The sequence below is a fragment of the Ambystoma mexicanum genome, chromosome 7q, assembly GCF_040938575.1.
Source record: "Ambystoma mexicanum isolate Mex_15411 chromosome 7q, UKY_AmexF1_1, whole genome shotgun sequence".
NCBI classification, from domain to species: domain Eukaryota; kingdom Metazoa; phylum Chordata; class Amphibia; order Caudata; family Ambystomatidae; genus Ambystoma; species Ambystoma mexicanum.
In genome coordinates, this window is record NC_090941.1 from 1,042,318,729 (window position 1) to 1,042,330,555 (window position 11,827).

Sequence of the window (11,827 nt, forward strand, 5' to 3'; positions counted from 1 at the left end):
AGTTGCTACTTCCTTGTTTCACTACTGTCAGATGAAACATTTGAGAAAATGAGGGGAGAGGTTTTGCAGTAGCCCATAAAGGCTGGGAGAAGGGTTAGGTTGCTCTTCAATAGGGAAAGGATACCATTTCTCTCCTGTGGGTCCACCACTCCCAATACCCGAGGACCCTCCACCCAGGAGATCCTCCTTTGCTTCTCCACCCCCAGGGACAGGATCCAGGAGTGATCACCTTTCCCTGGCCACCTGAGAAGAGGATTCATGGGGAGTATGAGTGAGTATACCCTCAGGTTTCTCACAACACCCAATTTGGCAATAGATCCCTCTATTCCAGTCCACCAACAATGATACTCAACAATTCATCCATGATGTGATTCTTATCAACACTACGTCTCAGAGCCATTCCTTTACCCCTAATGAAGTGTCCTAAACTCCCCCCACACCCTCAGCAGGGGCTATAGTTCGATTAGAGGTAGAGAAAAGTATATATCTGTCAATTTGCATGAGAAGAGAGAGTAGGCAACAAGCCCCTGCAGTGGGTGGCAAACCTTAATCATCCACACAGGACATATTTACTAATGTCACATATATTTTATTGACGGTCCACTGATTAAACCTTCTACCAACCCTTTCCATATTAAATCATGCACCATATATGTCAACATACAGTACTTTAAATAGAAGCCCCACACTTCAATATGTGCTTTCATGTTTCTGACTGGATTCTCAATGTTGAGCACTCGAAGAATGCTCTTACACTCTCCTGTGTAGTGCAATTGGTTTTATTATGAGAAATAAATAGTAAAGCAACATTACTACTAATATAGATGTTACACACAACACATGTAATATGCAAAATGTTTTAAATACATATGCAGCTATCATTGTCATTGCCTCTATGTCTACTAGAGACCAACGATTTTAGAAAAATAAAAGCCATTTCAAATGTTACTGTCTACCTCATTAGTTTTCACTGGACCTCTCCTCTTTCCCAATGTGATATTAAAGCTAAGTAAAACATGCCCTCATACTCATTACTGTCCTCAGAGGGTAGGGAGATGAGAGCTGGATGCCTGGAGCCTGGAGGCTTGTGGTCTGCAATATCCACATAATATCAAATCCAATTGAAATCACCTCTCAAATTCACCATGTCCTCTTTTGCAAAAAGCAGCCAAAATTGTTAAAAAAAGCCTTTACAAGATTTAGTATCAATTGGTATTGGCCATGGTGCAAGCAACATCCAATTAAGAATACGGTATGTCGATAGGTGGTGAGCTGATTGCCATAGGTAGAAATTCTTCTCTATGCCACTCATTCCAAAATAGAGTAGTTCCAATCAAAAGGCAAAAAGAAAAGTAATTTGAGTCAAAGAAGCTCATAGATGCAATTTCAATTGCTTCATAATTCAAGCAGAAGAAAGGAGGACATGTCACCCTCCTCTCTTCAGGCTTGCATTGTGGAACTTGTTCTAGTCTGCTTCTGGATTGCAGTCTGTTTCTGGGTGGTCCTCCATCCTCTTGTCTGCCAAGTCCAGCTCCATCAGAGCATTGTTTTAGTTAAGCTGTCTCCTCCTCTCAGTAGCAGCATTTCGCAGGACGCTGATTCTCCCATAAGTGGTTATTTGCTGCTTTATCTATAAAACAAGGACAATGGCAAGTTGCCGATTTACCGTTGGCCTGCATTCAATGTTAACCCTCATCTCTGGCCTTGCCCAGAAGCAGTTGTAGCCCATTGAAGTTCTTAAAATATTTGTATTTTTCACAGAAACATTTAGTTTTATTTATCAAAACAAAATGTGGATGTGGAACACTTCTCAGACTGGTGGCGTGCAGTCGAGCAATATTGTTATTGTTATGTACTGGTGTGTTCCCAAACAATAGATACGTCTGGCAAAAAGTCCAGACATTCAAATTGAGCAAGGAACCCTATTCACAATTACTAAAATGTGCACATTGCCTGAATGTATTTCAATCCATTTCACCATGTGCTCACCTAAAATGTACACGGCTTGAGATATCACTCAAATTCGGATCATACCCTAAGCACCGCTAAAACTAAAATGACATATCACCCAAAGAAGGGTATGGTTCTAGTTGTTATTCCAACAAGCATCTACTATGAGGTATTATCCACAGATGAATAAATCGATTGACTTGTTTCCCAATTTTCCATCTGAAATTTGGAAATGTACCAAGCCTTCCCAGTGCTTCTTATTGAATATTTCATCTTTACAGACTGAGGTACCCTTATCTGCTATTCTAAATCACCTAATTCTTACAAATCAATCTCTATAATGTCATGGAACATCGCCTGGGCTAAGAACAAATGAACCACTCCTGTCCTAAACAATTTCATGAGACAGTTTGATATAATACTCCTAAACAAGACTTGGTTGAAGGATTTTCTGCTCCTTGATGGGTATGCGTCAAACATAATCAAAGCACCATAACTGAGTGTTAGGCAGAATCCTGTGCAGTGCCCTTAAGGACCTCTATACAAAATTAAGACTACAAGTGGTAATACAAGTTCATCTTTGGTACAAGCCTGTACTACACTGCTAAAGTGGTAGCAGTAGCAGAGCAGGCAGACATATCTCAAGAGCAAATGAGCAGTAGTAGAAATTACACAAATTACCACAATTACTGTGACTCAAGCAAACACTGACTCAAGGTTTTTGGTTGAAAAGTAAAAGCACATTTATTTCTAGACCATCTGTTTGCAAAACACTTCACTTCTATTAAATTAAAACCACACGTAAAATACACTACACGCAACCAATTCTCTTTGTGCAGAACAACTCAAGGTAAGTATCTTATGATTTGACAGATCGGTGTTATGAAACAAAAGGCGTTACCAGGAATCCATATGCGATCACTTTTTGACAGTAATGACATTTCGGTCTTACTAAAGATAAGCATATCCGCGGAAAGAAATGTACCAGAGTTAAAACACACTTAGCACCTGAGTTAACAAAAGAGAGTTGGGGAGAGAAATCATAGGCAATACTTTTGTCCAGGCAGACAGAATCAGAGAACACTTTCTGTAAGAAGATAAAAGTCAGTAGGCCTGCGCCAGTGTCAAGTGGAACCGGGTTCCTGTTGTCGAGGATCACACAGTCAGATAGTTCACGATTGAAGATTGCCAGGAGTACTTGGATATTGTCAACAAAGGAAGCAAAAGTTATAAGAGGGAAGGAAGACAAGGGCAAGCCTTGGATGAGGAGAAAAGGGTTCACCCTAGTTCCTCAAAGCTGGATACAGTACCTTATTCCTTGAAGAAGCTGGTGCTACGGCAGTTGTTCCTGGTAGTTTCCTGCAGACTCACGGTTCCTGGAGCTTCAGTCTCGGGGACAAGAAGGAGGAAGTCTGGAGTGATCTGCACTACCCAGGGATGAGGCCAGCAGCAGGTAAAACAGGAGAGGCTCTACAGGTGGCTATCCAGACCACTAGAGCAGTGTGCAGTGATTTCAACCACAAAGAGGATCCTCTGCCTGTGGAAGATGAGCTGGTTGATCCCACTAGGCTCAAGCGAAGAAGACTCCAGACTGGATCTTCTCTTGTCGTTGAAGGGTAGATAGCTCAGGACTGCAGCAGGGCTTCACTGGGACTCGGTAGTTGCAGCAATCGTCTTCCTTGCAGTATCAGTGGCGACTCTGACTTCCAGCCCAAGAGTCCTGCCTTTTATGCGAAAATCCCCCATTCACACAGCCTGGCTGCCAATCACACAGCAGGGGGGTTGTCCAGCCGGGACAACCACCTTAGCCAATCATGCCAAAGTGCGACTTGGGTTTCCAAGGATAACCTGTGCAGGGGGTGACTACACCCCTCCCTCACATACAGCCCACCTAGACACCCAGGCGCCAAGAGGAGGGCTTCTTGGAAGAAGAACGCCAAAAGACGGTGAACAAAGGAGGCAAACTTGGTTTGCTGCACAAAGTCAAACACAAGAAGGACTTTAACAAAAAGAAATGGCGAATAAACCCAACCGGAGCCAAAAGAAAGAGCATTTGGTCCAGCGGGTTTATGTTTGAGGCTACTATGATAGCCTGGAACAGTACCACGTTTATATAATATAATCGCGGTAGAAAAGTTAGGGTAGATACCACTGCCACCAGCCAAGTCTGAATGTTAAAAGATCAAAACAAAGCTCAGAGAGGCACAGACAAAAAGGGATAGGAGTTAACCCTTTCCAGTACTCCATGTAATATGGGGTGTACTGGGTCTGTAGTTTTAAATGACTATGTAAAGTAAATGGCAACTTTACCTATTTTCTGGGGAACAGTAGTCCGCCTCAGAAAATGGAGTCAGGGGGAAGTCTCAAAGACAACCCTGTGTTACTGCACAAAAGGGTCTGTGTAACACACATGAAAAGTGGGGTTCATGGAGTGGTGTCCTCCGGAGCCCACTATTACACAAACAGTAAAAATGCACATGGCAATACACATGTAAGAGTGGGAAAAAGGATCACACTCTTTACCAAGTTGAAAAATAAACTCCAGAAATCCAGCAAATCTGCTGGGGGACTCACTAGGTGAGGGAAATTAGTCATAGAATGAGAATTCTCCATAACACTGACACACGTTATACATTTTGGTGGGCTGGCAAAAGTTACTAATACCCAGATTGACTGTACCATTGTCCCAATATATCCTCCCTTAAATGTTCTGAAAGTGGTGAAAATAAGGTTAAACAATAACTTGAAGTAGTTATCATTAACATTTATAACGGCCCTCACAAATCCAATCAACTGCACTGTTTGTGGGTTTTAGCACTTCAGACACTCCCAACGTGCATATCTACACACTGATGATCATGTTGTCGTAATGGATGGGGACATTTAAGTAAAAAAGTGTAATGGTCCCCCTTCGAGACCTGTTTGATGATATTGAAGACAATCTGAAACCGATTGCAATACTGTGTAGGTCACTGGCATGTTGTCCTACCTAATCAAGTTAAGGTGAGGTCAGTATTTTCCACGCCAAAAGGGCACTATCAGTTCACTGTTATGTCCTTTGGGTAAAACATACTCCTGCCATCCTTCAGAGGTACTGTCAGGACTAGAGACATTCAGCATTGCCTATTTAGATGACGATGCACTGATCAGTCACACCTGGGAAGGTGATGTATCCCATCTGAAACATGTTCTACAAACCTTGCAGAGGCTGACTTGATTATGAAGGCAGTCATGTGACAGATAGTGCAGGGTAATGTGACTTACTTCAGACACCAAGTGGGTGAAGGAAAGAAACAGCCTGTCCAAGCAAAAGTTCAGGCAATGATGGGGATATTCCCATTACCTAGAATCAAGTGAGAGACTTAATTTGCCTCCGGGGATATGATATGTTATTATATGATATGACATTTATAACGCGCCTATACACAAGTGTTTCAAGGCGCGAGTGTTTCAAGGATACAACACACCTTTTATCACAGAGCCTTGTCTTAATGATGTCACCACCAAGAAGGTCACTTGGACGTTTAACTGTCAGACATTCTTCCAGAGCATGAATGATGATCTGTGCAAGACCCCAGTTCTAATGTTCTCAGATTATGAGCAGGGCTTCATTAATCAGAAAGATGCCTTTGAATTGGAATTGGTCCAGTGCTAGCACAGTTGAACTCAGACAGGGTTGAGTAGCCTTGCACATATCCTAGTAGGCACTTGACCAAGAGAGAACACAAGTAGGCTGCAATCAGAAAAGAGGCAATTGCAGTAGCTTGTTTTTTTTTCAAGTTGTCCTATCTTTTTTGTCTCCCTGACATGTTTACTGAACAAAGCTAATGCCTGCTCTCACACAACATCAACCCTCCTAATTATACAGTCATTTGTTCTGGTATCTTACACGTGTGTGTCAATAAACTGTGATTTTAGTAATTATAATAACAATTTCTCACATCTCATCTGTATGAAAAAAGTATCTTTTACTGAATAACCATTTAATAATGTCATATACCTAGGAATTACAAAACAGTGAAACATCAAATCATTACATCTAGATTCAACGATTTCGATTGGTACAAAATTATGATATTGACTTATAATAAAAATAACACAACATTTAACAATGGCCCAATTTCTCAAGTTAAACGATTTTAGTATTGACGTGTAAACAAAGGCTACTTAACACTGGCTGACACATGTTTTGACACATATGCAGAATCAATTGGCTGCTCTACTGCTTCTTCAGAGCTATAAGTAATTTTTGCCAGATCTTGCCATATACTAATGGCCATTAATGTATCTTTATATAATCTTCATTCATGTGTAATGAAACAATCATATTCAAAATGTAAAGAAAAAAAGGAAAAATGTGATATTGAAACAATTATTATAAACCTCACAACAATAAATACAGGCATTGCACAATGCTATTAATTCTACGTTACAAACCTCATTATTACATTGGTATTCCTTAGCTCAAATTTAGCATTTACAATATAGTATAGACATCCAATCCAAAATTAACAATAGTTTTGATTGGTCCAAACCAACTTCATCTGTGAAAGAAACCATTCATATTATTTAATTGAATATTAATTAAACCCTACATACAACTCAAAATATTTCAGCCAGTGATCATTTCTTGAGACCTCACCAATCCTGGTCTCTTTCTACACCAGAACATGCTCGGGTGTGGAAAGGGAACATGATTGGTGAGGCCACAAGAAATTATTAATTAATGTTAGAAATGCAATATTTGATCTAAGGAATGCGAAGGTAATATTGTATTGCAGTGTGTAGTCCCCGTAGTTGTTGATGTGGGGATGCTAATTGTTTTTTCAATTCACTATTTCCTTTTATTTTATTTCCATATTGATTCCTATTTGCCCAGGAAAGCTCCTGAGTGGCTGTCCTGCTGCAGAGAGGTGTTACCTGACATCAGAAAGGCTAAATTGAAAGACAACCACAACTGGCTCTTGCTCTGCTTGGTGCATCAGAGAGAGCCAGTCCAGTGTGAATACAAACAATCTGTCCATGCCTGGATTTACAGGGTTGCCAAAAGTCTGATACTAATCAGATGTGACTTTAATAATTATGTGAATTACCAGCCACCATTCCCCAATTCTGGGATGGCTTATGTTTATAGATTAAACTGCCATCAGGATGACGATTCATAATAATTATGCAGTTTTGGAAATGAAGTGCAGATTAAAATGCAGCTTCTGTGCTTAAGCGGCAGAAAGGGAGACAGTGATTGGGGTACCTTGTTACCTGGATCCAAGGGCTAAGGAGAATTAGATGACCTGTTCACCAGTGCTGTGCCCCTCCAAATAGGACAGCAACCAGCAGAGGATCTCCAGAGCTCAGTTCTAGCCACTACTAACTCCCTTAACCTCTTCTGGGGTGAGGAGCACTGCCGGGCCTGCATGGTTACCCGCAGGAGAGGGGAGGCAGTCGCTTTTCTTTTGGTAGGTGTCTTGTCGCTGGGTGTGATTCTACCAGAAACTCTTTACACGGCTAGCACAATAGAATAGTGAATTCACATCAAGGGGTGCTTTGCAATGGTTGGGGTAAAGTTGTAATGGTATGAGGACCAGTTGAAAGAGAAGGCCCGTGGAACATAGAATACGGATGCACTGATAAGCAGCTAAGTGAAGCACCATACACTTACAGAAATCTCCATTTATCTACAGAGCTATGCAGTCAATGTACATTCGAGGCAGCAGAGGATTGGAGGGTTGCATTAGGTGGTAGTCAAGGAGTAAGAGAAGCCAGGTATGTGAACATATGTGGGGCTAGAGATTGACATTGGAGCAGCTGTGGCAGTTTGTATCTTGCCTCTATGTCATTACTAACTCCATCAGTGGGTTTGTGTGTGATGGCAGGAAGTTTAAAACATATCCAGAGCCAGAATGGGACTCCGTTCGGGCACATTAGGACTAGGTGAAGAATGGCTGCCCTCTTGGTTTCAGAATGACCATGACTGCAATCTTTTGAATTATTTATAGTTGGGCAAGCCATTTCTTTGATTGGCATGTGAGTGTCATTCAGCAATTCTATTTACTGATTACTATCGAGTCTGTTTTTTACTCTTTGGCTTTCATGTTGGTTCATTATGGGCATTTGCTGGTTAGGATTGTTGATGGCTGCTGTTAGAGAGGTGAAAGCTTTCATTTGGTATCTGGAAGCACCTGATTTCCTTTTCTTCAAATGAACAGTTTTCAGTCATCCATTTCTTGATGTTGAATAAGGGGAAGTCAAGTCCTTCATGTCAATAATGGTGCAAGGCGTGCCGATTGTCTTTACTCATTGCGCTAGACCTTCAGTAATTTAAAGAGTCAGGATGTCAAATACTGCTCTCCACTGAACAGTCAATGTGAGAGAGCCATGACATAAGACACATGTCATCAGCAAGACTGTATTAGAGACAGCACTGTATTGTCAGAAAAGTTTGTTGGGGTATGACAGGAGGAAATTGAAGCAGGTTGAATTAGCCTGGCTTGATTCGGTTCCCTAATACTGTCTCTGGAGCTGCTTCCTCACCCTTTCACGAATCTGTTTCGTTTTAACACCATAAACTATGGGGTTCACCATGGGCGGTGCCATAAGATAGAGGTTCACCAACAAAATGTGAATGTTGGAAGGAATGTTCTTGCCAAACCTGTATAGTACAGTGGAAAGGATGCCTGGGACATAAAACACAAGAATAGCACAGATGTGGGAACCACATGTGCTAAATGCCTTGACGCGTGCATCCCTCGACGACAAACGGAAGACAGCTCGGAGTATTAGAAGGTAAGATAGCAAAATTAAAATGACATCAAACAGGACAACCAACAAAGCCACCACCATGCCATAGAGATTATTCAGGGTGATATCGGCGCAGGCCAGCTTTGCTACAGCCATGTGTTCGCAGTAGGAGTGAGCAATAATGTTAGATTTGCAGAAGGACAACCGTAAGAGTAGATAGTTCAAAGGGGTTGTTGAAATGAGACATCTGATTAAAGCTACCAATCCTATTTTACAGATAACAGGATTGGTTAGAATTGCTGTATACCTCAAGGGATGGCAAATGGCAACATAGCGGTCAAAGGACATCACCAGGAGGATTGTGGATTCCAGGGCAGCAGTTGTGTGGATGAAGAACATCTGGGTGATGCAGGCCTCAAAATGTATTTCTCCATAATTAAACCAAAGGATGGCCAGCATTTTCGGCATCGTGGTAGTGGATAATGTCAGATCAACAAGGGACAACATACAGAGGAAGAAGTACATCGGCTGGTGGAGTGTTGGCTCAATCTTGATAAAAAACAGAAGCGTGCAATTTCCCATTACAGCAATAATGTACATGAAGCAGAAGGGGAAACGGTTTATAGTCATAATGTCGAAAAAAAAATGTCGACAGACAAAAATGTCAAAAAAAAAATGTCGACAGACAATAATGTCGACATCCTATACTTATAATGGAAAAAGTCATTTTTTCGAAAAAAAAATGTCGACATTTTTTTTTTTGACATTATGACTATAAACCCTTAAAACTATCAACACCTCACCCAACACCCCCCTGCCACCTCCCCCCCCCACACCCCCCAACCACCCTTTCACCCCTCATACTCAACACATACCAATTATTTATTTATTTATTTATTTATTTATTCAATAAATAAATAACCTAAAAATGATCATTTACTATGGGGGGGGTCCCCCCCCAACCCCCCCTCACCCAACACCCCCCTGCCGCCCCCCCACACCCCCCCAACCACCCTTTCACCCCTCATACTCAACACATACCAATTATTTATTTGTTTATTTATTTATTTATTCAATAATTAAATAAATAAAAAATTGTATTTACTATGGGGGGGTCCCCCCCCCAACCCCCCCTCACCCAACACCCCCTTGCCACCCCCCCACACCCCCCCAACCACCCCTCATACTCAACACATCATATATATATTTATTTATGCATACACTAAATTAATGTCGAAAAAATATCGAATAATGTCGACATTTTTGTTTGTCGACATTATTGTTTTTCGACATTAATTTGTCGACATTTTGACTGTCGACATTATTGATGTCGACATTATGACTGCACACCGGGGAAACCAATCCAGATGTAATGAGCTTCCAGACCAGGAATTCCCAACAGGATGAAGACTGTGGGGTGGATGATGCTGGAGTTGTCAGTGGCCATAATCATCTTTGGATGGCATAGGCTTCCTTAGTAAAGGCTTCTTTCTTTCTAAATGTGATAGAACATAACAAAAGCATTAACAAAGCAAAATACCAACATCAATTTCATCATTACCTTCTTAATAGTCATATGTGTACATGTCTACAATGGCTTACAATTTAGATATCTGCTTTACATATGGCATAACATACTATATGCTGTATATTCCATTTCACTGTGGAGTTCCATGGCGAAATAGTGGAATGAGGCTGATGTCATTAGCGCCTGCAGGATGATTCCGGCATTCCATCTGATCCTGCTACGGCATCTTTGGAAAGCAGTAGTAACGATTTAGTCGTTACACGCTGGCTTCCTCTGCACGCCTTGCAGAATGATGTGCTGGATATGTTTTCTTCCGATGTTGTTCTCGTAAATTGCCAGAGCCCTTGTTTTTTGCTTTTGCCTTCCTTGACTCCTTGCCATTCTTCTTTCCTGTTCTCATTATGTACTTTTTATACTGCATCATGCTTTGTGCATCCTGCCTACTGCATTCCGCATACTGCATCCTGATATTTGCTCGTGCCTGTTACCTCACATTTGGAGCCTCTTCTCCTGCTCTTCTGCTCGCAAGACGTTTGTTGGAATCCATCCTTACATCACAGAGTTTTTTTTCCCCCAAGGTTTTCCCCTCTGTGTTCTTGGCTCAGAAGCGGCCTTGCTGAACACCCTGTCTTACAACTGGTGTGGCAGCCTGGCATCTTCTTGAGACAGATATTTTCTCCTCAATACCAGCAGTTGGTGGAAGTCTTAGGTAAGGCAGGAGCACACAAACAAAACAGATACAGACACCAAAGGCCAAGTCCCTTAATAAGGTCATGGAACTCTGAGGTGACTTGCAAATATCCTTTTTACATACAGTAGGTGGTATTTTATTCCTTGCAATAAATGGACAAACACTGTCAATGTTAATATGCAAATGCAACCCCCCAAATGTGAAGGGAAATACAAGCTACAAGAATACTAACAATGTGAGGATTTCATCCATTTTCATGCTGAAACTGTTGCCATTTCTGATTAGGCCTCGTTTTGGCTTCATCCAAGATAACTTTTAAAGTTGGCAAGTATGCGGCTGGATAGCAAGGCAGTGAAAATCATATGATCTATTGTTTCAGAGATGAAGGTTCTGTTATTCTATCTCATGAAACTTTGCCCATGGAATTTGAGCATACAGAATAATATTTATGTCTATAGCACTAGTTGCAAACTACATGTTCTGGTGCAACAAGGCCTCGGGTTGAGGCACTGCCAAAATGCTGAATCAGGCTTTGGATCTACTGCCCTCTAGTGAAGTCCTAGTCCTTGGACTGCCGAGTTCATGGCAGAGTGGCTTGGTTGAAGAAATAATATGAAATTGCTTCTCAAAGCTAGCAACTCTGCTACATGTTTTTTCTATTAGCATCTCTCTTTCCTTTCAAGATGAACATCCTGCAAACAAACAGTTTCTGCCTTGGCCTAGCTGAGTCATAGAAAAAGTAACATGTGTGTGGTAGTTACAAAGATATGTTTCATGGTGAGGAAGCTGCAAGGCCTGGGAATGGTCTATGGTGCCAAGATGTCTGGTGTCTTGGGAAAGGATGCTATTGTATCTAATATTTTTGCCACGTGGTGATGATTTCACTTCCACTAATTGCCCTATTGGGTCATCTGCACGGG

At 41.5% G+C, this 11,827-nt stretch overlaps 1 protein-coding gene across 1 annotated transcript; it reads right to left on the reverse strand.

The window, feature by feature from the left end:
- Positions 1–2,940: 2,940 nt before the first annotated feature.
- On the reverse strand, positions 2,941–10,141 carry LOC138527948 (olfactory receptor 52B2-like). Its single transcript, XM_069639343.1, has 3 exons — positions 10,048–10,141; positions 8,482–9,305; positions 2,941–2,958 (listed from the first exon to the last, which is right to left on the reverse strand). The coding sequence occupies exons 1-3, from the start codon at positions 10,139–10,141 to the stop codon at positions 2,941–2,943; spliced, it is 936 nt and encodes a 311-aa protein (XP_069495444.1).
- Positions 10,142–11,827: the final 1,686 nt, after the last annotated feature.